Below are 24,721 nucleotides of genomic sequence, written 5' to 3' on the forward strand. Positions count from 1 at the left end.
CCCAAAACAAATCATCCTTCAACCCTTTCTCACCTTCTGAAAGGGCCCCAGAGCTGAGCTAGATGTCCCAGCTCTGCATTCCAGTGTTGCCACCAGCACATACTCCTATAACAGAATTCTCTCATTACAGTATACTGAAATGACCTCCCTAGGTTTCTAAAATGAAGAATATTGGCTTGTTCAGTTTTTGCTCTCCAGGGGCTGGAAACGTACATAAGTAGCACTAAAGAAAAATTTGTTGAACTGACACAATTTAGCGTATGTTGGGTTGCCAACATGGCAAGCCAGTAATGAAACAACTCTTAAAATGTAAAGCTGACAACTAATTTGACTTTCTTTCATACTAACTTTTAAAACGTTGGGAGAAATACTTACATCACGGTTGTTAAAAACAAAACCTTCCCGTGTCTCCCCGTCGGGGAATCGAACCCCGGTCTCCCGCGTGACAGGCGGGGATACTCACCACTATACTAACGAGGAACCGCACAGAAGCTGTTCCTCCCACAAGAGTTTTATTGCTTATCACCCTCCCCCGCCCTCACTATTGGCTGCCATCAAAGTTTCTGACATCCTTGCATTGTTATTGCAACGTCCACCGAAGTCGAACGAAACTAAAATGGAAGCACCCAGTTGTTCTCCCCGCTGCACTTCTGATCATTTCCGTCGGCCCACCCATCCTCCAGCAGCCCCCACTCCCCTCCTCTTCCTCCTCCTCCCCTTTCAGGAATGCTCCCAGTCCTCTCAGCTCCCCTCCACACACACACACTCCCAGGAAGCAAAGCGCACTCCTTCTCGCGCTGCACCACGGAACTTGTAGTTCCATCCACGCTACACCTCACTCTTCTCTCACTTTACGAAACTTCCCTTCCCGGCGGGCGCCACGAGTCGGTCTTGCTCTTCTTTACCTCCCTCCTTCTCTCCTCTACCTCTCAGTCGAGTAGTCGGGCAGCTGGTTTTAGGGTGCGCATCGGCGTGCGGAGAGACTCCCCAGAGCCATGCCCGAGGTAGTGGATACATGCTCCTTGGCCTCTCCGGCTTCGGTCTGCCGAACCAAGCACCTGCACCTGCGCTGCAGCGTCGACTTTACCCGCCGGGTGCTCACCGGCACCGCCGCGCTCACGGTGCAGTCTCAGGAGGACAATCTGCGAAGCCTGGTACGGTGGGACGCGCGCCCAGTGCCCGCCTCTCCCCGGCCGCCCGCTTCTCGTCCCTCACCCCGCTGCTGCCCCTTCCCAGCCCCACGTTCCGGTCTGCCTCGCGCATCCCTCGGTGCCCCTCCGCAGCCCGCAGCTCATTATTCCGCACCTCCCTTTCCCCCTCACTCATTTCTCAGCCTCCCCTTCCTCGGCTCCCACACACCCTATATCGCCTCCTCCCAATTCCACTTCTGTCTCTGCATCCCTTCGTCACCCGCTGCATACACCTCAGTGACCCCCTCCTGCACCCCACTCGCCAGACTCCCCTCCTCAGTCCTTAGGCACATCCCAGCGCCGCATTCACGTCCTGCCCTCACCCAGCTTCAGGCTTCATTTTAGCCCGAATCCTCCCTCCCCCGCTATCCTCGTTTCCAGCGCTAAGCCCCCTGTGGCCTCCCCATTTCTTTGGCCTGCAGCCCAGAACTCCCTTCTCAGGCCCCGAATTTCTTCCAGTCCCCAGCCTACCTTCCTCAGGCCGTAGTCTCATCTTAGTCTCAGACCGTATGTCCTGTCGATGTTGATCCGACCCTTTCCTCCCAGGCACCTTATTTCAACCCGCACTAATGCAGGACAGTCCCCCTCGACCCATCGGAATCTGTCCTCAGTCTCTCTACCATCCATTCCAAACCCCTCTCCCTTGCTTTGATACTTTCAGTCTCTGCTAGCTCTAGATGCAGCTCTTTTTCCAGGGTCGTGGTCCTTGTACCTTTATCACCCTTCTCTTCAGTTCATGTAATGAGGGTGGGCCATTCAGGCTTTCTAAGCATATCTCAGTACAGTGTATTACATAGCTGGTTTCAGCGAGCGAGTAATAATTGCGCTTCTTAGAAATCTACTTCTACAACATCGCTAAGCCACTTCAGTGACGAAAAACTTGTTTAGATTTATGGAATGTTATTAAATTATTTTCTCTGTACCACATAACCTGTTTTCAGTGTTCTTACTCAAAGTGATAGTATTTAGATTGTACCTTTCACCTGAAGGATTTCATAGGTGAGAATTTTGGAAATCAGAGGGACAGAGAAAGACCAGCCACAGTGTATGGTGCCTAGAGCATTGTGATACCTACTTAAGCAGGCCATTAAGCAACCTAATCACTGAGTGTTGTGGGCTTGATGGTGGGAAATCAGTGGGGTCAATTAATTGGGCATAATTATAAATTTAGATAAGAATTGGTGGTTCTCTTGACTCCTTGGGTCATAGGCTATATTCTGAGTTCATTAATATGAACTAATAGACCAGGTAACCTACTCTTCATTCTTTAACATCTTGCTAGACTAATGCTGATTTGAAAAGTTGGTCGACTCCCCTATGAATTGCTGTTTAGTCACCAAAAGCACTACAAGGAAGAAAATAAGGTACTATAAGCAAGAAGATAACCATTTCCCTGTAGGTTGTACTTTGGTCAACTTGAAGTACCATGCTATCATTCATTGCAGGCAGCTTTGCCCAGGCAGGATTGGCCAAAGTCCCATTTCAATGAGATTTCCCTTTTTATTATAAGAAAGTAGGTTTTGATAGTTAATCACTACTTAGTATGACCTTGCACTCTCACCTGTTTTGTAAAAATAAAGGTTTAACTCTGTGATCCTTGAGGAAGCAAGGGACAGGATGCCTAAATTTTGAAAAGAATGTGTCTTCAATGTCCTAATCTCAAAGCTGCCCATTGTTTTTGCATTCCCCAAATCTTGAGAGAAGACTTTCAAATCATAATGTCTGGTTGGCATGTCTGTTTGGTAAATTAGAGCCTAGAATGATAATAATTTAGATTTTATACAAGGAAGGCTAGTTTGGTAGAGTGACATCTGTTTTTAATTGTTTGCTTATGGCGAATGACAACTTGAGGCCAAGAGTTTGGTTTTATTTCTTCAAATTCAGCTTCTTTCCGCCACTAGAATACAGTTTCTTGAAGGTAGGGCTGTTTCATGGCTCTATCAGGTTCTTAGTATTGCACCTGCCATGTGGAGGACACTCAAAAAGTTTGATAACTAATGGATGAGTTTGATTAGAGTGCAGTGCCTGAACCTTAATATGGGCCACACTAATAATAGTGCTAACAGTGTCTTGAAGGTGAGAAAACACCACACCTCACCACCACCAATAGAGAGGACCTAGTGGCAGTGCTTGGTGAGGATATCAAGTGTCCTTGCTGTCTCCATTCTTGAAGACCTTCAAGCTGGGGAAATGTTGAAGGAGCCCTCCTTTTGAAGTTTGGGTTATTTGTGCTCAAGTTCAGTATTCTTTGGTGATAACTTCCAAGCATTTGTTTCTTTTATTGAAGTTTGCAACGTTTTTAGTTCTGTCAGCTGGTGGCTCAAAGAGGTTTTAATGTCTTGGCCAAGATCATACACTAGTGAGTGGTAGAAGCCATGAAGTGAACACAGATCTTTCTGACTGCAAACCCTCTAGTGTTCACTACGTAAATGGCTGAGCCGGAAACAAAATTAAAGTTTTGTTTTGGTTTTGGTTTTAACAATAACCCCGTTTTTTAAAATTGCAGCACCCTGCAAATGACAGAAAATGTAAATAGAGACATAATACTGAGGACTAAAGCTTTTTTATTTAAGCCATGCTTTGTCACAGAAAGAATTTGAGTCTGTTTAAAACAACATATACATTATAATTAAAAATAACTTAAGAATTCAGAGGAAGAGAGAATAAGGATTGGGAAAACAAAACACATGGCCCAAGGAAAAAAGAAGTGGGTTGGGAGGCTTACTCGGAGCTTCCCAGCAGCCTGTGCAAAAAGGGAATTAGTTATATATTCCATGGCAATTAGCCAGCTGCTTAGAAGTAGAAGTGTTTTTTGGGGTGTTATTCGAAGAGGATACTGTGAGATACAGTAAATTATCTCCCTAGTAACTTCCTACTATTGGTAGGTCTGTTTCTTGTAACTACATATGGTATCTCAGCCTTACATATATAATTGGTATTCAGTAAAACTTTGTTGAAAAGTACTAGTTCCAACTTTTCATCTACCCAGTTTTCTTTTTTTTTCTATCACTGTTTTTAATCAATTGTTTAATGACATTTATTAGTGAAATTTGAAGGGGAATTTCTTAAGTTATTTGAGAATGATAGTTGAGGTTAAGACTTGGCAATACACAGCTTAAACAGTGCATTTTTTTCCTTTTCTCCTGGCTCAGGATTTGCTTAATGCATTAATTGATACCTACAATTTTTTCAGGCACTGCGCTAAACTCTGGGAATGCAAGCCTAAGTAACATTCTATGTCTTCTTAAGAACCCTCCGTCTAATAGAAAACACATACCATTCTAATGTGGTACAGTAAATGCTATAGGAGAGATTTGGACTGACTTAATAAGTACGGAGGATTTGAAAAGATTTAAAAAAAATAGTAAGACAATAATCTGGCTCTTCCTTTTTTTTTTTTTTAAATATGTGTTCGAGTCCCTGCTTTCAATTCTTTTTTTTTTTTTTAAGATTTTATTTATTTATTTGACAGCAAGAGAGATCATAAGGAGGCAGAGAGGCAAGCAGAGAGAGAGGGAGAAGCAGGATCCCTACTGAGGAGAGAGCCTGATTCTGGCCTTGATCCCAGGACCCTGAGATCATGACCTGAGCTGTAGGCAGAGGCTTAACCCACAGAGCCACCCAGGCACCCTAATCTGGCCCTTCTGATCTTTGATTAGATTAAAACAGTTTAGGCAGTACAGATAATCACATATATCTCCCTGGGAAATGAGTCAGTTGATTCATCCTGTGGTTATAAGAGTAGTATAAACATGAGAAGTTACAGACATAGATATTGTAATCAAGTTTCTAAAATAAGTCCGATAGCCAGAAATAGATTCTGGAATGTAAAGGGGGAAAGGAGGAATCCTATTCTCCTTAATAAGATGTAAACCTAATAAAACCAAATATTCTGAATATGCAAGTGCAAGAAGCTAAGTCAGTTCTACTAATTTAGAGCAGCTATCGTGGCGGTACCCCTCAGGGAAAGTAACCCGAAAGGAATCGTGGCGGTACCCCTCAGGGAAAGTAACCCGAAAGGAATAATTACCTATTCAGAGGGAAACAGGTGGCACCCCGAACAAATTTAGCTGCTTTTAAAACAAACAAAAAAACAGAATAGAGATTTCTTTCTGCCCAAATACTGCTGACTGTAGAGAGGTAGGGATCAAATTAATGATTGCCCATGTGACTTTTCCTGAGCTTATCGTGCAATTAACTAACTTGAAAGAGAGGCAGCCGGCCTTCTAACTCCCCGTGCTATTGCCCGCCAGATTTCAATAGAAAGATGCCAGAGATAGACCGCATCACATGTAGTTCTAAGGCAGGGTCTGACCAAGAGCAGTGGTAGAAGGAAAGAGAAGAAAGTCTAGGGATGGTGTGAAAGAAAAACGTGTTAATTGGCCATGGGGACTTGGGAAAGGGATCAATTGTGGATTATTTGAATATCTCAAACCTTAGGTACCTTGTGGATTCTGTTAACGGAAGGGAGAAATTAGCAGAGAGAACTGATGAGGGGACATAAGGCTGGCTTTGTTTTTAGAATTTTTAGAAGCCCACTGAATAGGAGGCAATATTGCCCATGGAAATGTCAAGCAGGCAACTAAGAGAGATCCAGTGGCAGTCCTGTGGAAGGGATACCAGTCATAGAAACAGACTGTACTCATGGCAGGGAGGAATTGATTGATGATACGGGATGAGCGAGAACAAGGGAGTGTCGGTTATGGTAAGAAAATCCAGCAATCCAGGGCAACTGGATGACTCAGTCAGTTAAGCTGCTCTAGTCAAGATCCCAGGGTCCTGTGATGAGAGCCCCACATAGGGGCCTCCCTGCTCAGCAGGGAACCTGCTTCTCCCTCTGCCCCTCCCCCTGCTCACGTTCTCTCTCAAATAAATAAATTAAATCTTTTTTAAAAAATCAAGGGATTGAGGCTAGAACATTGGGACAAATCCATTTTTAGCTAGAAAGGGGGGGATAGCATTAGACGAGTAAGAAAACCATTTATGTGTAAAGTCAAAGAAGCCATGGAAAGGACTTCAAACAGATGGTGTGGCCCATAAGGGCTATGAGGGGGTGGAGGTTCAGATTACTGAGCAGAGAAGACCTCTTGACCAGGAGGCATGCCCTGCCCTTTCAGCAGCAGAGTTGCTGCAAGCCAGACTGAAGAGAGGGAAGGAGGAGAGATTGATGAAAAAGTGGAAACAGCAGCCACAGGTTGCCCGTGGAGTTTAAGAAAGGGATGAACAGTTATCAGGGCAGAAGGATCAAGAGAAATTTCAAACGTAAGGTGGAAGACGTGTTGAGGTTGTTTGGAAGCAGTCTTTCGGCACAGGAAGATTGAAGATTCTAAAACAAAAGATGAGTTGAGAGATAGTGAGAGGTATGGTCTCTAGGGCTCAGAGGACTTCAGGGGATGGAAAACACTCAGATACTTGCTGCCACTCCTCTCCTGCATAAAGCAGGAAAGTCCTTGACTGTCCTTAATGGGCCATGGCAAGTAGATAGGCTCTCAGTTTTCTGTAGGTCTTTCGGTTGGACTTAGCACACCAGGTCAGGCTTTTTCTATATCCATAACGGTGATGTACAGCCCACTTATTTGCCTAATGAGTGCCAAGGTTTGTTTTAAATTTCAGATATATGAAAGTACATAGGAGCTGGACTATATGAATCCCAAGAAGAAATATATAATAAGATATATCGAGGAGTCGTGATGAAAGAAACTTAAGTTATAGATGATTTTGGGGGGGGGCATAGAAGTTAAGTTTTAGGAGACAGGAGCAAAGACATTCTAAGTTAGATTAGATTTGTATTTAAAACCTTAAATTTGTGTGACTATCCCGGAATTACCTAATTACCATTTATATGCAAACTTTAGAATGAAAAATCTTTCAGGAAGCATAGAGTCCCAAGAGATGCGACCTACTCTAATATTTGGCTCCTTTAATTCTTGTAATTTCACTCTATTTTGCTTTCTGTGAGCAACTAGTTCTATTCTGTAATCGTTATAGTTATCTATATATAGATAATATTATCTATCTAATATTACTTTTCTCTGGTATATACTAAGTAATTTCCTTATCATTTAAAAATACTAACTTAATTCTAGACCTTGGATACAAAGGACCTCACAATAGAAAAAGCAGTAATCAATGGACAAGAAGTCAAATATACTCTTGGAGAAAGACAAAGTTACAAAGGATCACCAATGGAAATCTCTCTTCCTATTGCTCTGAGCAAGTATGAATGTTATCCTTCTCTTTTATATAGCTAAATGATGGAGAAAAATGTTTTTAATTTAGACAATTTTCCTTTCCTATTTCTAGTTTGTGTGTATGTAGTAATTGGTGCTCTTACTGATCTGTTCAGATTAAAGCTTATAGTGAAAATTATATGTTCTTAAGACTCTAAAGAAATTCATTGTATGAAATACTCAAGAATAGGACTTTTGATAACTGTTACTTCTTTACTGATCATGGGAGTGATCTAGAGTGATGATGGGATGGAAATGCCATCTGAAGGAGGCATTTCAGGATCTGGGAAGCCCTTCCAAGCTGCAGTTTTCACCTTTTCCCCGAAGGCCGGCCACTTTTATTAATGGGATAATGACAATGACATAGAATGGCTTCTGTGTACCAGTCTTAAGCTAATGCCTTAGACTTTCCTTTTTCTGATTCTTATGGTAGCCCTTTGTGGTTTGATTTCCATTTTACAGATGAGGAATGGGAACTTCAGAGAAATAAAGTAACTTACTCAAGAAAGAGGCAGCCACAATTGTCATATTGGGAGTATATCCCACTCCTCGATAAATTAGGAAGGGAAAAAAGGGTAGAAAACCATCCACCTAAAACAAAGGTAATCGACCCCACCTTTCAAAGGCCAATGTTTTCATGCCTTCTCTTCTTGTTTAAGAAAGCGAAGGGCAGGGTGCCTGGGTGGATCAGTCTGTTAAGCATTAAGCCTCTGCCTTCGGCTCAAGTCATGATCCCAGGGTCCTGGCATCCAGCCCCACATGGGGCACCCTGCTCATGCTCATTCTCTCTCATGCTCTCTCTCTCTCAGATAAAATAAATAAAATCTTAAAAAAAGAAAAAGAAAAAGAAGGGAAACACCCACACGTAACTTACTGACCCCATTCTACAGATCAAGAATTGCGGCACAGAGTGGCCAAGTCATTTGCCCAGTTCACAGCACCACCAGTAGGTGGCAGAGTCAGGATTTGCACACTGGCCCGCCATTCCTCTCCCGTGCTCTTTGCTATTTCCTCATTATTGGTGCTGCTCAAACTATCTGGGGCCAAGGACCAGTTCTTTTACACAATGCAATAAAAGTGAATTACTAGGAAGAAGAGATTAAAAGCAAGCACCTTTTTTTTTTTTAAAGATTTCATTTATTTATTTATTTGACAGACAGAGATCACAAGTAGGCAGAGAGGCAGGCAGAGAGAGAGGAGGAAGCAGGCTCCCTGCTGAGCAGAGAGCCCGATGCAGGGCTCTATCCCAGGACCCTGGGATCATGACCTGAGCCAAAGGCAGAGGCTTAACCCACTGAGCCATGCAGGCGCCCCAACAAGCACCCTTTTTTGATCCGTAGATTCAACAGACATAAAAGTGACTCTTAAAGCTTCTAAATGCTTACTCTCCATTTCTTGACTGGTCCCATACCCGTTTACAGACCAGTACTACTCTGTGTCATGCTCCAGCACCCGCCGCTGTGTGTTAGTCAAAGTTCCAAAACTCTTTCTTCCTCTTTCCCGCTGTCATGAAAGATTGTGGGATACCACAGGTGCAAAGTGTGTGACACACAGTGGTGTCATTGACGAATATCGGTCCCTGTTACGTCTTCGGAAGCACTTAGAGCAATAGCGTGGAAGGCAGCCAGAGGCAGACATCAGGTAGGAACTGACGACCCAGCATTCCTACAGCTGACTTGCCATCAGTAACAAGACCTTATAAATTATTATCTATATTGTTTAGTCTGTGTGTTATGAATTCAGACGTCAGTTAGATTGAATTATACTCTACTAATGTATTTGTTTGTTGCATACAGAAATCAAGAAGTCGTTATAGAAATTTCTTTTGAGACCTCTCCAAAGTCTTCGGCTCTCCAGTGGCTCACTCCTGAACAAACTTCTGGGAAGGAACACCCCTATCTCTTTAGTCAGTGCCAGGTAAAAAAGATCGGGAATGATTTGTTGTACAAAAAACTCCCAGTACAGTTTACTGAATCAAACTGGACAGTGGTCTTATGGATACTTGGGTCTTCCCTAAGACAGCGTTTTAATTTATGTTATAAAAATGATATGCATTTTCATTGATATCTCATTACTAACACATTCATACATCACTTTTAAAAAGAAACACCCTTCAGTTTGAAATCATGTCCACTTAAAGTGGACTGTCTAGGTCATATTTCCTGAGTGGGCACTCAAGAAATCATTATAAAATAGAAAGGAAAAAATTAATAAGATGAAAGTAATAGGTACGGGTTATGAAAAATGTTAACAGTAAAGAAAAGTGAAAGTGAAAGGTCAGATGTTTCAACCTTCTCCAGACACTATTGCCCAGAAGTAACCATCACTGAGATAGGTGTACAGCCATTTCCAGATTTTCCTTATACTTTAACAAATGTCTATGTTATGTAAACATATTAAATATATGATTTAAACTATTTCTGTTTTCTCTTTAAAAACTAAGAATAAAGAATCCTATCACTGGAGACAATCTGTCACAAGGATAATACATATTAAACTACCTTCTAAAAGGGGAAAAAAACTAATTCTGTTAGTAATTAAATAATTTACAGTTAAAGGAACTCATTTCATTAAACACTTACTGTAGTTTTTATTAGGTACTTTGCACAGTTAATCCTCTCAGTATTCCTAAGTGATAGACACAACCTTAGACTGAAATGTAAATAGAAGTCTAGATGGTATTGAGAAAGGCTGTTCTTTTCCTTCCCTTTCTTCTTAACTTTTACTTTCAAAGTTTGCTGTAAGATTGGAATGTCAAGCCTCTAGCAACACTCCCCACGCATTTCTCCTCAGAACATGGGCGTCCCATTAAATGTTAATAACTAACCAGAACAAGATGGTTTCCTGTTAAAACAAGTGTAAGAATTCAAACAGGTTTCTTTATTGTGGGTCTTTTCAGTCTCCAGGAGGCTAATGCTCCAAACGATTCTGTAAGACAGGAATGTAGTATGCATGGTTCTCAGTTTTATTTCACTAAAGAGCCTTTTTTTTCCTTGGGGTTCCTAACACCATCTCACTGAGCACTGCTGTTACTCAGGGCGGAGAACAAGAAACAATGCTTACATTGCTTCATGCTTCAACTGCAACGTGAGGATTGACCATACATTAAAATGGGAAATCAGGGGCGCCTGGGTGGCTCAGTTGGTTAAGCCACTGCCTTTGGCTCAGGTCATGATCCCAGGGTCTTGGGATCAAGTCCCGCCATCAGGCTCCTTGCTCAGTGGGGAGCCTGCTTCTCTCTCTTCCTCTGCCTGCCTCTCTGCCTCCTTGTGCTCTCTCTCTTTCTCTGATAAATAAATAAAATCTTAAAAAAAAAAAAAAAGTAAAATGGGAAATCAGACTTTTCTATCCACAAGTCTATTTTTGTTCCTTCAAAAGATCTGAAAAAAATATGAGACATATTTTTTAAAAAGAATATATTTAAGGGCAGTGCTGCAATTTTAATGATTTCTTAACGACGTGATCTATAAGAAAGGGAAATAGCTTTTTCTTTTCCCTCCCTCTTCTCAGGCCATCCACTGCAGGGCAATTCTTCCTTGCCAGGACACTCCTTCTGTGAAATTAACATACAGCGCAGAGGTAAGTATCACAAATTATTAACTGAAATAAATGACTCATGTAAGTAAATGTGTTATAAATGATAAGCAGAGTTAAGAGTTGGATTTTTATAGTTAGTAATATTTTACTTAATTAAATTCTACATGAAATATAACAAAGAAGCTGTGGACCTCATTTTGCATCTCTCTTTTTAAAACTTTATTTTTAAGTAATCTCTACAACCAACTTGGGGCATGACTTACAGCCCTGAGATCAAGAGTCACACACGCCCGTGACTGAGCCCGCCAGGTGCCCCTGCATCTCTCTTTCTAAAGGCAGTTAACATTTCTAAAATATATAAATTCAGCCAAAAAGTAAGAGGAAATGGGTACTATTCTGATTTTAAAGGGAATTCAGAATAGCAGATCTCAAGACAAAAATTTGGGGACAATGTCTTTTAACTTTTAAAAATTAACATTTGTAGGATTATAGGTTCTAGAAATGCACTCTATAGCCATGTGAACCTCTGTCTAGGTCCCCTAACAGGCTTAGATTGCAGACTTATCTGAACGTTTCCACCTGATTCTTGTAGATACTGCTAATCATTTTACAAAAAGGACTATAATAATAAGTAAGTCCTAACCAACTAAATGATACTAAATACATACCTACCTACATATGTACGTACTAGGTCCCAGGCCAGTCCTACTCAGACCAAGCAAATAGAATTGGGGACCAACCTGTCTTTATGGGGACTTCTTGATTCCGAGATCGTCGCACAACCGAACCACACCTAGTATGTATAGTGCCGTAGAAAACTGTATACTCGGAGACAAAGAATCTCCAGTTTTGGACTCTTTACCACTTACTGATTGCATGACCTGGGGCAAGTCTTATGACCTCAAAACCTGGAGTTGTCTCATCTGTATAACACATCACTGCCTAAACAAAGGGAGGAAGCAGAACTAAATTATTTCTCAAGTGCTTTTTAGCTCTAGGTTTATGATTGTTGTGGTACTGGCTCTGGAAGTTCTGATTCTGTGTCTGCCTCCAAAATAACTTTAAATACTGGGCCAGGCAAGGAGAATATGAAAGTCTAGAACTTCACGGGATGTATGTTTGCTAGATCATTAATATTGGAGGGCTAGTCCTTAATTCTAGCATTCATTAGAAATAAAACTTTCAGGATCATGGAGCTTGGGTATACATTTAAATGACCCTAAGTTTTGCCCCGTCAGCATCTTTTCCATACAAATTCCCAGAGAAAGTTATTTCACGGCTCTGGGCAATAACTTTTAGTTTCTCACAATCATGACCCTTAAAAAGCTCTTTGATTTGTAACTCCAAGTTTATGGTTTAAATATAGAACTATTCAAAACTGTATTCACTGTCCTAAAGTGAATATACAACCTTGTGAATCTGTTTTGAGCGTGTGGAGGAAGACACGGGTGGCCAGCCCTGCCAGGAAGGTTGCTGGATTGTTCTTCTGTAATTTACTCTTTGCTGTAGTCCCGTGAGGTTATTACCCTTGTTTGATGGGGAAACTGAAGCTCAGGCAGGTCATTTTCCAAGGCCATGCAGTTAGTAAGTAGCGGAGATGGAATTTTAATCTAGTTTCTACCAAATACTCTTAACATGGATGGATGAATGGATAGATAGATAATTCACATTCATTTTTAAAGAAGCCAGTTTTATTTATTGCTAGTTTTTTTTTTTTATTGCTAGTTTATTTATAAAGCTGCTAAGTCCAAACTTATTGGGCTCACTGTCTATTGCATAGTTAAGAAGGGGGAAGTCCGTTATTTTACACATATAATTAAGGATACATAGAATCTTTTCTTTGGAACTGGAAATGACTTCTCTTCTTGATTAGGTTTCTGTCCCTAAAGAATTAGTGGCACTTATGAGTGCCATTCGTGATGGAGAAGCACCTGACCCAGAAGACCCAAGCAGGAAAATATATAAATTCAGCCAAAAAGTAAGATCTGAGGACCTGCATTTTTGTTTTCATTGCTGGTGAACTATAAATAGCTTTTACCTATCCAGAGAGCAAAATCGCTTTTGAAATATTTCAGAACTTAGAAAGTAGCTTCTGTCTTTTGTGTTCTTCATTTCTTTTGTGCTTGTGAAATGTTGGGCTCTATTCACAGAGTTGGACTAAAGAAAGGGGTCATTGAATAAGCAAAGTGGGGCACGGGGCCTGATCCCATTCTCTCTCATCACAGTTAGCAGCAGGTTTTCTGTTGTTTCAACTTTGCCGACCCTCCTACCGCAGGGCAGGCCTGTGGTCAGTGTTTACAAACAGAGGAGCTGCATTAGACCAAAGCAAACAAAACAAAAAACAACTCTGTTACAGTCCTTAAGGTTAAGATTTCTATGTAGCTGGTAACTTGACTTGTATCTTTGACCTTTAATGAATCGCGTGTGTTTACACATGCTTTTTTTTTTAAATTGACCTTCTTAACAGAACATGTAATTGAACCACAGTACAGTTTTGCTTCCAACCAGCATCTGGGATTCCAAGCTCCCAAACCTTCAGCTTCCTATTACTGCTGGATTATTTTATATGTCTCTCAAATATACCAGGAGTGGTTTTAAAAAAAAGGAAGTAAAAAATTGTTTCACGTCAAGGAAAAACCCGAAAAACTTAAGAAAAAAGCACGGTTCCTCTTATAGGCTAATTTTTGAGAATGCTTGATATGGACCTGTTAATATTATGTGCAGGCATGTTTTTCACGTAAGACTGCCTTTCCTAGTAAAATAAAAGAGAAATAGATGTTCTGAAATGTTTTACATCACAATTTTGAACTATTTAACCCCCTAAAAATGAGAACAGTGAGATCTGAAAAGGAATTTACATTTAAATATGGATTGTCTTACTCTGTAACTTTTCTAAGCACTAATTCAAGTGTGTGTGTGTGTGTGTGTGTGTGTGTGTGTGTGTGTGTGTGTGTATGTGTTTTGCTCCTTTTAGGTGCCCATGCCCTGCTACTTGATTGCTTTAGTTGTTGGAGCTTTAGAAAGCAGGTGAGCTTTTGAACAAATTTTGAGGTTTACGAAAAGATTAAGCTTGAAGTATCTTGAATCTCTGGCAGGATTAACTAGCAGCTCATTTATGCACATCACATGATAACAAGCTGGAAAAATTCAAATCTAATTATAAAATGTAAATAACAATGAATTTTAAATGAAAAAAGTCTTCACCAGTCACCATTCAGCTTTTCTGGGTATTCCAGAGTGAGCATGCTCTGGCCTTTAGTTAAAGATCTGGATTCTAATATAAGTTTGAACTAGTCACTTCTCTTAACTTCCATTTCCTCAACCTTGAAATTGCAATATCTCCCTTTCCCTGAACAAATGAGGTAAGATATGTTAAAGCAATTGGAAGGGGGCACCTGGGTGGCTCAGTGGGTTAAGCCTCTGCCTTTGGCTCTAGTCATGATCTCAGGGTCCTTGGATGGAGCCCCACATCGGGCTCTCTGCTCAGCGGGGAGCCTGCTTCCCCCTCTTTCTCTCTGCCTGCCTCTCTGCCTACTTGTGATCTCTGTCAAATAAATAAAAATTTTTTAAAAAGCACATGGAAGCCTATAAATACTACAGAAATAAAAGATACTTTATTAAAATTTTACCAATAGCTAGGGTGCCCTTTTTTTTTTTAAGATTTTATTTATTTATTTGACAGATAGAGATTACAAGTAGGGAGAGAGGCAGGCAGAGAGAGAGAGAGGAGGAAGCAGGCTCCCTGCCAAGCAGAGAGCCCGGTGAGGGGCTCGATCCCAGGACCCTGGGATCATGACCTGAGCGAAAGGCAGAGGCTTTAACCCACTGAGCCACCCAGGCGCCCCGGGTGCCCTTCCTTCTTAATTTTTTGCTAAGTCTTACTTCTAAAGAGCTCAAAATTAAGAATATGGGTAGGCCTTACTTTCTTTAAATTGCCAGAGATGTGGACAAGATCAAGAAGTCAGGTAAACCCAGCTCCAGCTCCAAGCAGTTACTATCAGCATCCTTGGGCAGCTCACCTCTGAGTTTCCCTTTCTTCTCCTAACGGCTGGAAAGAATACTATGTTCCTCAAAGGATTTCTATGAGAATTAACCGACCCAATATAGGTAAAGCTTCCAGCCTACGGGAAACACTCACTAGATGATGATTCTAGGAATGATCGGAGTGCTGACCCCCGAGCGTTAGGGCACAGAATCCCCAGTTCCGTGGAGTAGATGGGATTGCTTTTCCCATCTGACCCATAAAGGAGCTGATGCTCTGTGAGTATTAATAACTGCCTCATGGTCACACGGTTAGGAAATGTCAGGGCCAGGGCCCGGATCTAGGCTGGCTGACTTTGCAGCCTGTGCTGCAAACATGTGCCCTCTCGGGCAAGATAGCCGCTGACCGCATGGCGCCTGCGATGTGTGTGAAATACACACTAGATTGCTAAACACTTGGGTAGGAAAAAAAGGACGTCAACTCTTTCGTCGGTAATTTTTATGTTGATTCCATCTGGAAATGATACTACTTTGGATGTATTGGGTTAAACAAAGTGTATTGTTAAAATTGATTTCATCTGCTTCCATTTTGCTTGTTGGACATGTGGCCTCTAGGCAATTTAAAATGACACATGCAGCTCATACTTGGGGCTCTCATTAAATTTGTTGGATAACAGCACGTCGGTTACCATTGCTACCCAGTATGGTTCCAGAGACTGGTAGCTTTGGCATCACCTGGGAGTTGGGTAGAAATACAAATTCTTGGGTCCTATCCCAGAGCTACTAAATCAAAATTTGCATATGAACAAGAGTCCGGGATCATCAGTATGCACATGAAAGTTGGAGAAGCAGCTGCTCTAGAGTCCACCGCCTCTCTGGGGCACGACACCTCAGCGAAATCTTGTTGTTTGGGGTTTGGCTCCGCAGAAAATTTTTAGGATGCAATTTAGATGAAAAAAATATTTTTGTGTTCTAGTCCTTTGTAAGTGAGACGCACTTCTATTTGTTTCTTCTGGGTTTACACTGCGGCTAAAAATCCCACAAAATTTACTCTCTTAACCATTTTTACGGGTACGGCCCAGCAGTCAGTATCGCCCAGTAAATCCACACCGTTGTGAAACAGATTTTCAGAACTCTCATTTTGCAAAACTGAAACTCTGTACCCTTTAAACAACTACTCCCATTTCCACCTCCTTCCAGCCCCTGGTAACTAGCATTCTACTCTCTGTTTCTATGAGTTTGAACACTTTAGAGACCTCCCAAGTGGAATCAGAGTATTTGTTCTTTCGTGACCGGCTTGGGTTGTTACTGAGCATAATGTCCTCAAGCTTCAGCCATGTTCTAGCACGAGACAGATTTCCTTCTTTTTCTATTTGTTTCTTCTTCTGTGAGTGTTCAACCTTTACGTACATAGCAAATAACCACTTACTGAGCCTGACTGGGGGATCCCCAAAGTCCTTGCCAGAGCCAGTTAGCTAATCTTTGGGGGCACCTTACATCTCTGTTTTCATGTGGCCCAGACGGTGCCTCCTCAGAGAGCTGCGTATTTTCTGGTGTGCACACAGCGGTGGACTGTATCTCAGAGAGGCTGTTAAACCTCCCCTCCTCCCAGAGCACATGGCAAATCTTACTACTGTCAGGCTTTTTATATACTACTTTAGCTCTTTCCTAGAACCAAATGAATAATGTGTCTTGAACTTCATTTTTATTAAGCCTTTTAATTTTGCAGGCAAATTGGCCCAAGAACGTTGGTTTGGTCTGAGAAAGAGCAGGTGGAAAAGTCTGCTTACGAATTTTCTGAGGTTGGTCATAGAGTTATCCTTTTTAATAATCCTGGTAGACAATCGGTTTAAGACTTTAAGTATGAAATGCAATGGTGTTTAGTGATGTGGTCAGAGAATCAAATATCTCTTATTCTATGTGGTTTTGCAGTTGCTACTTTTTTTTTTTTTTTGCATCAGTATTATTTAAAATGAACATCCTTAATTTATAACCTTCATAGAAAGCAATATGTACTTTCAAGGAATTCATCACTATAATGACTAAGACACTTAAATATATACACGTTCATTTTCCAGACTGAATCTATGCTTAAAATTGCAGAAGATCTGGGAGGACCGTATGTATGGGGGCAGTATGACCTGTTGGTCCTCCCGCCGTCCTTCCCGTACGGTGGCATGGAGAATCCTTGCCTCACCTTCGTAACCCCCACTCTGCTGGTGAGTGTGAGCCTGTCTGTGTGCATGGCTGAGTTCTTCTCACATACAAACAGTTGGATGTGAAGAGCCTTAGGCTCCTAATCTTTTTTTTTAAACCATATTTTCTCTTATTTGTATAACTCCTCTTCCTGATGTTCTTGCTTATTATGGTTATTTTTGTCATCTCATTTTATCAAAAGGAAATAAGTTAGCCATTAGGGAGACGAGAACTAAAGGTGTATGGGGGCAGTGGGGGAGGGGAGGTGGTGTCACACCAATGTAGGGACAAATTCTGTATCCAGACGAGAAACTAGACCATTTACACTCAGCATATAGGGACGGGTCGAACAAAACGAACCAAAACTCACTTTAGCATGTATAGGGAAGGATTAGACCTACAGTATATAATTTATATGCCTTTGTATGCTACTTTAAATCACTACAGACTTTTCTTAAGTATGCTGTGGGTAATTAGACGAGAATAAGTTACATAAAGGAAATAAGAACAGATATTTTTTTAAAAAAATGGAAGGAGAAATGTTTCCTGGAAGTTAGAGATAGGTATCCTGGGCTTCCTGGTTCTGGAAAAATTCCCAGATGAGGGAGAGAAAGAGTCAGGCTTTTTTTTTTTTTTTTAGTCCTGCATGTTTGGTTTTATTTTCCCAGTACATACTCTGGTCTTGAACCCCTTTGAGTATGATAGTAGAAATACAGTGCACTATTAATGTCGGAATACATCCTGATGTAGGCAGTCTTTTAAATGTAGTCTGTAATTTGAATACTAAGGTACTTTTCTTTTTTTTTAGGCAGGAGACAAGTCACTCTCCAACGTAAGTTAAAATTTGTTATCGCAGTCTTACCCTCAAAGAACTAAGAATTCAGCTGATTTTTAAAATATCGATTGTATTATTATGTTGAAGATATGGTTATAAAAGATAACTCAGGGGTTGTTGTTACATTAACAGTTAGATTTAATAGACATCATAACATTTTATGGTCTGATCTCTTCATATGTTTATGAAGTGCATTTTAAAGGAGTGATGTGTCCATTTAATATTTTCTAAATAACTTTTTGTTTCTAATTTTTTAAACTATAATTTTGCCTTTGCTAAGTGATGATTTGTTTGCTCAACTAACTCCCTAAATATCTCAGCTGATGTTAAAAAGAAATTAAACAACGTGGAACTGAAAGAACTAGAATGCTTACGTGCGGAGTTATTTTAGAATAAGGCAATGCGTTCTACTAATCCCTTCCACTGTTACTATTCATTTCCACTTTAGGTTATTGCACATGAAATATCTCATAGCTGGACAGGAAATCTAGTGACCAACAAAACTTGGGACCACTTTTGGTGAGATTTCTTTATTATTATTACTGTTTCTTTATCGGTTCTTGTTATTAATTTCCTTCCCTGCCTCCCGCCACTCTGAATTGGTTTGGTGGAAATATCTTGTTTTTCTTTGTCGTCATCTCTTAGGTAGATAGTTAAAAAAATTCCACAATGCTTCTCAGTGTTAGGAGGAGTAAGAGTATTCGGCTCGTGCTTCTTACTTAGTGCTGGTAGCGTCACATTTTAATACGTGGGAATGAAAAATGAGAACCGTGGCTGGATTTTCCCCACTGCCGTCCTCGGGGCTGCACTTCCCTCCCATTGCTCTGAGTGGAATGCAGAGCAGGCACATAGGCAATCTGCTTAGACTGTAGTGTCCAGGCTTTACAATGCTTTACTCTGTAGCAAAGCCAAAAAGAAAATACTTGTTAAGTTTCTTGTTCCTTTCAGCTGTGTCTCTGTTTTTATTTTATTTACCCACAAAAAAATACTTTTTAGGTTAAATGAAGGACATACTGTGTATTTAGAACGCCACATTTGTGGACGACTGTTTGGAGAAAAGTTCCGACATTTTCACGCACTGGGAGGATGGGGAGAACTACAGAATTCGGTAAGTGAGTCATGCTTTAAAAAGCATTTCTCCAGGGGCACCTGGGTGGCTCAGTGGGTTAAGCCTCTGCCTTCGGCTCAGGTCATGATCTCAGGGTCCTGGGATCGAGCCCCGCATCGGGCTCTCTGCTCAACAGGGAGCCTGCTTCCTCTCTCTCTCTCTCTGCCTGCCTCTTTGCCTACTTGTGATCGCTCTCTGTCAAATAAATAAATAAAATCTTTAAAAAAAAAAAAAGCCAGGTGTGGAAAATCAAGCAGATACTGATGTAATATTCTATTTTTTAAGCTTTTATTTATTTGTTTGAGAGAGAGAGTGGTGAGGGGGCTGCATCAGAGGGGAGGGGCAGAGGGAGAGAGAGAAACCCCAAGCAGACTTGATGCTGAGCACATGGGTGCAGTCAGAGAACCCTGAGGTCATGACTTGAGCCAAAGCAAAAGAATTGGACGCTTAATCCACTGAGCCACCCAGGCGCCCTGGTATAATATGGTATTGATACATGCTAGTCATTATCTTGTGTAATGTCATGTTCATGACCAGTAGGACCTCATTGGGTCTTTGCCATTAATACAGTTACTTAGTTTGAATTTTTCATTGTTCCCTCCCAAAGGCTGAATTTGCTGACCAGGCATTGAAACATTTTCCTAGTTTTTTATAAGAATAAAGCCTACTGCTGAACAGGAAATACCACAGAACATGACACAAATAGGCATTCCATTAACAGACTTAGAGAAATTTGTGCTAACATACCCTACAACTAACTTCTAGTCTTTCAGTGTAAGTTCCCCTAAAGTTACGCCTTTGAACGAAGTCATACTTCCCTATTAGCTTGCTTGCATGCTAATGACCAGTATCCATATTTGAACATTCATCTAATTTTGTGTCTTGCAGATAAAGACCTTTGGAGATACGCATCCTTACACCAAACTTGTGGTTGATCTGACAAACGTGGACCCCGATGTTGCATATTCTTCAGTGCCCTACGAGAAGGGCTTTGCTTTACTCTTTTACCTTGAACAACTTCTTGGGGGCCCAGGCAAGTAGTTGGCATTTTCTGATTTTTGTTTGTTTTGGAGGGCGATGTGAAGAATAAGGAGGATTTTTAACTGTTGTTTCTGTCCCATTTTATTCTTTCATTTCATTTTGTGTGTAGCTGCTAAAGAAAACCCGTATCATTTTCTAATGTGACCTCTTCTGCTTTAAACCTTGAATAAGCTGAATGCAAAAGTGTGTTGCCTGACTTTAAAGAAAACTCATCAGTATTTTAAAAATTAGGAAAATAGTATATGGTCCGTGAAAAAAATTCTGTAGTACAGAAGTTTCTAAGCATGACAAGTGAAGAGTCCCTCAGCCCCTTTCCAGTCCCCAGATGGCCACTGTTAGCAGTTTGGTGTGCATGGTTCCAGGTCTTTTTCTAAGCATAAATGAACAAACAGACAAATAAATATATTTTAATTACAGAAAGTGGATCATTGGGGCGTGTGTGTGGCTTAGTGAGTTAAGTGTCTGCCTTTGGCTCAGGTCATGAACCCAGCATTCTAGGATTGAGCCACACATCGGGCTCCCTGCTAGGTGGGGAGCCTGCTTCTCCCTCTCCCTGCTCGCACTTACTGTCTCTCTCTCAAATAAGTAAAATCTTAAAAAAAAAAAAAAAATAAGAAAATGGATCATTTTATACACACACACACACACACACATTGGTTCTACTTTTTTTTTTTTAATTCAGCAGTGTTCCACAGACATCCTTCCATTTCAGAACATAGAAATCTGTATACCCTTTAATGTCACCGTAGCTGTCCGTGATGTAGATATGCTGAATACAAGTAACCTTCCCCTCCTGATGGGCATTGGGCTCTTACCCTTTGTCCACGGACTTCGAAGGCCCTCCCTCAGCCACACGCATTCTGCCTGTCCCATCTCGTTCTTCTCCTCTCAGGTCACACTAAGGCCATTACTTTTAGAATTTATGTTGTGGGTTCCTTCTCTGTTTCTTCATTGCATTGGTCTCTTGTCATTAGGATTTCTCTTCTCTCTTCCACCAAATTACATATATTTTTCAAGGCCTGGCTTAAGTCCTACGTCCTGATTTGAACATTCTTTCATCCCTAAAACCCTTATTGGTTTCCCTATTCTCTGAAAGCTCTCTGTTTTCCCTGGGCAAGAGTACCATACCAAGCACCCCAAAGTGTTCAGTAGTTACCTTTCCATTAATCGACTTTTTTTTTTTTTTTTTTTAACTCTTAGAGGTTTTCCTAGGATTCCTAAAGGCTTATGTTGAAAAATTTTCCTACAAGAGCATAACCACTGATGACTGGAAGGATTTCCTGTATTCCCACTTTAAAGATAAGGTTGGTTTTGAAAAGCTTTCTTATTTTCTATGCCCAGTATACCTGTGTTTAATGGCTATTTGTTAGGCTGATTTGAATTCCTTCATAGTAGTACTGGTTTAGAATTTAAGATTCAGCCTTTCCTGGTACTTTGTCCTATGTAAAATGTGATCTCAACAATATGAACTAATGTGAATATTTGGAGAGATCTGCAATAGTAGGTTTCAGAAATTTAGTTCTTGTATATAATTAATTTTCCTGCTTTATTTAACGGAATAATGCTGATTAATATAACTTTATTTTAGGGGCACCTGGGTGGCTCAGTGGGTTAAAGCCTCTGCCTTAGGCTCAGGTCATGATCCCAGGGTCCTAGGATCGAGCCCCACATTGGACTCTCTGCTCAGCAGGGAGCCTGCTTCCTCCTCTCTCTCTGCCTGCCTCTCTGCCTACTTGTGATCTCTGTCTGTCAAATAAATAAATAAAATCTTAAAAAACATATATATATATATATATATATATATATATATATATGAATTTTTTTAGGAAAGAGACTTAGAAGTTATCTTGACATGTTAGTGCAGATAAAATTTTAGATTTGAGGACCTAAAAGTCTGTTTTAGATAGTCACACCTCCCCCACCCCACCCCCGATGGAAAAAGTTATTCCGTAGCAACCTTGGTGTTCTTTGTGTTCATAGGCTGATCTTCTCAATCAAGTTGACTGGAATGCGTGGCTCTACTCTCCTGGAATGCCTCCTGTAAAACCCAAGTCAGTTCTTCCGGTTAATGCTTTCCTTCTCACTCTCCAGAATTCTTGGGCTCCTCAAGATACCCGACAGGGTTTGATCACTTCCTTAAGCAGTAACCACTTACAGAGCAGTTGTAGGTGTTTGACCCTTAACTCTGAGGTCAAAAGAAACATTTCCATGAATTATAAATTCAGTTAATTGCAAATCATGATGGAATGCCTCCTTTCAGCTGAAGGACGGTGATACAGAGAAGATATTTTCCTTTCTTTCAACACCTCTGCAGTAAGAAATACAGCCTGTATAAGTGTTATGTCCATCATTACGGCAGTGTTCTAAGATGTCAGCCTCGTTTCTAGAAGAGGCACATTAGGCTTAGTGAGGTAAAGGTCTTCAGCCGAAGTTCGCACAGTAAGTAGTGAGGGTTGAGATTCAAACCCTGGCAGTCTTTACCCCTCCATTATACTGCCTTTGATACTAAATACCCCCCTTGAATCAGAGACCTAAACTCTGGTCCTCACGTGTCATGTGAGGATGCGAACTACCACATGTTCCAGCCAGGACCATGCTGTCCCCCCCGACCCCTGCTCTGGCAGTACTCTTTGCCAGAACATTCCAATCTCAGCTCAAGAGCCGCTTCCTCATGGAAGTATTCCTTGACCTCTCTGACCAAGTCCGGTCCCCATTTAGGGTTTCCTGGTGCTGTGTTTGGCCTCTTCATTGCTGTTACCATGTGGTAACAGTGTGTGTGATAAAGTCTTTCTTTCTTCTTCACAACACTGAAGCACCATGAGAGCTGGGCTCATATCTGGTTTTGCTCCCTGCTTTTCTTAGGATCTTGCCATAAGTAAGGGCTGCTTCCCTTCCCCGGGCTAATCCTTACCTAGTTCTTATGACAACGAGAAGGAAGTTTCGGGACACCCAGAAAGAGATCAACAGAGGTTTTGTATGGTTCTATTGTTCCTTATGAAATCAGTGCTAAGGAATGTTCTAGTTGAAGGTGATTTACTGCCTGAGCAATTTACTGCCTCTGATCCCATTTGGTCTTGGGGACAAACAAAAGGCTTTCTCTGCAGTCCATAGCCAGGCTACTTAGTGAAGATTAACTGGCAGCTACTTCAAAGGAAGGCACTGCTTTAACTGGCTAATAATCTCCCCAAGGGCTCAAACTCTCTTTCAGAGGTGCAGAGGCAACTTCTAATCAAAACTCATTTCATTGAGGCCCACAGGGGCACGTTCCCCCACTGTTCTCTAATAGAAACATTTCACAGCAAGCAAGCATCATTTATGGACAAAGAGGGATGTTTTGCAAGAATTTTTGTACCTTATACAGTCTCTTCCACTGTTGTTGCAAAACAGAGGATTTATTTTCTAAGTTGAGAACACACAGATTTTAGTGCCATTTGCTTTGCTTAATGGTCAGAGTTTGTTATTTCCTCTTTGTTCTGAAAAGAGAGGAATAAAATTATCACATGACGACGCGGAGTCTCCCAAGGGTCTCCCATGACACCATCATTTCCCTGGTGTCTAGAACAGTGCCTGCCACATAAATGCTCGCAGATTTGTTGGATGATTACAAAGTCAGAAGATAGTTGGAACAACAGAATGTAAAATCCACAAAAGCAAGGACTTTGTGTTGTCATGAGCCCCTAGAACTGTGCCTGGCACACAGCAAACCCTAAATGTGCCCACCTGGGTCCCAGCACCTTCAGCAGATGCTACTGAAGCATTTGACCATCTTTTCGCTGAGGTGGTGAGGCTTTCTCTCTGGAGGATAAGCAGGTGTTTCATTAATCTGGTAACCACTTGGATTTCCAAGTTCTCCGATGACATCAGTATATTGAAGTCAGATAGAAGATGTCCTGTTTCCAACAGTCAGGAGTTCTGATCGACATTTCCTTTCCTTTTTCCTTTCCTTTCCTTTTCTTTCCTTTCCTTTCTCTCTCACTCTCTCTTTCCTTCTGACTCCTTTCTTTTCTCTATTTATTTTTATTTATTTGAGAGAGAGAGTGAGCACATGAGCAGGGGGGAGGGGCAGAAGCAAAGCAAGAAGCAGACTCCCCCGAAGAGCAGGAAGCCCAATGCAGGGCTGGAACCAAGGACCCTGGGATCATGACCTGAGCTGAAGGCAGACACTTAACTGACTAAGCCTCCCAGGTGCCTCCTTGAGCTTTATTTAAGAACTTTGAGGGGCACCTGGGTGGCTTAGTCAGTTAAGCATCTGCCTTTGGCTCAGGTCATGATCTCAGGGTCCTAGGATCTAGCCTTGCTTTGAGCTCCCTGCATGGTGGGGAGTCTACTTCTGCCCCGGTCCCTCCCATGCAGTCTCTCTTGGACTCTCACTCTTTCTCTCAAATGAATAAAGTCTTTAAAAAAAAAACTTTGAAAGATAAGTATGTTCTGTAACTTTTAACATTACATTTATGGAAAAGCATGTCCATTTTTATGAAGTTGAATCTCTGGTATTTTTTCATTTGCAGTTATGATATGACTCTTACAAATGCCTGCCTTGCCTTAAGTCAACGGTGGATGACTGTGAGTACTAACGTGTGATTTTGACCCCTTTTTGAATTAT

At 41.3% G+C, this 24,721-nt stretch overlaps 1 protein-coding gene and 1 non-coding gene across 2 annotated transcripts in view; one reads left to right on the forward strand and one right to left on the reverse strand.

Annotated features, from left to right (window-relative positions):
- Nucleotides 1-408: 408 nt before the first annotated feature.
- On the reverse strand, nucleotides 409-480 carry TRNAD-GUC. The gene has a single exon. It is a non-coding gene; the product is annotated as a tRNA-Asp (tRNA).
- Nucleotides 481-890: 410 nt separating this feature from the next.
- LTA4H (leukotriene A4 hydrolase) overlaps nucleotides 891-24,721 on the forward strand; it is a 32,083-nt gene continuing 8,252 nt past the window's right edge. The window contains exons 1-15 of the mRNA XM_046011453.1: nucleotides 891-1,154; nucleotides 7,277-7,407; nucleotides 9,217-9,337; nucleotides 10,931-10,999; nucleotides 12,831-12,935; nucleotides 13,932-13,984; nucleotides 16,668-16,740; nucleotides 17,017-17,157; nucleotides 17,943-17,966; nucleotides 18,418-18,488; nucleotides 18,966-19,077; nucleotides 19,966-20,110; nucleotides 21,319-21,422; nucleotides 22,099-22,169; nucleotides 24,627-24,681. Of these exons, the coding sequence (XP_045867409.1) occupies nucleotides 996-1,154; nucleotides 7,277-7,407; nucleotides 9,217-9,337; nucleotides 10,931-10,999; nucleotides 12,831-12,935; nucleotides 13,932-13,984; nucleotides 16,668-16,740; nucleotides 17,017-17,157; nucleotides 17,943-17,966; nucleotides 18,418-18,488; nucleotides 18,966-19,077; nucleotides 19,966-20,110; nucleotides 21,319-21,422; nucleotides 22,099-22,169; nucleotides 24,627-24,681 (1,434 nt within the window). The 5' untranslated portion in view covers nucleotides 891-995. The remainder of the gene's footprint in view (nucleotides 1,155-7,276; nucleotides 7,408-9,216; nucleotides 9,338-10,930; nucleotides 11,000-12,830; nucleotides 12,936-13,931; nucleotides 13,985-16,667; nucleotides 16,741-17,016; nucleotides 17,158-17,942; nucleotides 17,967-18,417; nucleotides 18,489-18,965; nucleotides 19,078-19,965; nucleotides 20,111-21,318; nucleotides 21,423-22,098; nucleotides 22,170-24,626; nucleotides 24,682-24,721) is intronic.

This window comes from Meles meles, chromosome 7 (genome assembly GCF_922984935.1).
Source record: "Meles meles chromosome 7, mMelMel3.1 paternal haplotype, whole genome shotgun sequence".
Classification (NCBI taxonomy): domain Eukaryota; kingdom Metazoa; phylum Chordata; class Mammalia; order Carnivora; family Mustelidae; genus Meles; species Meles meles.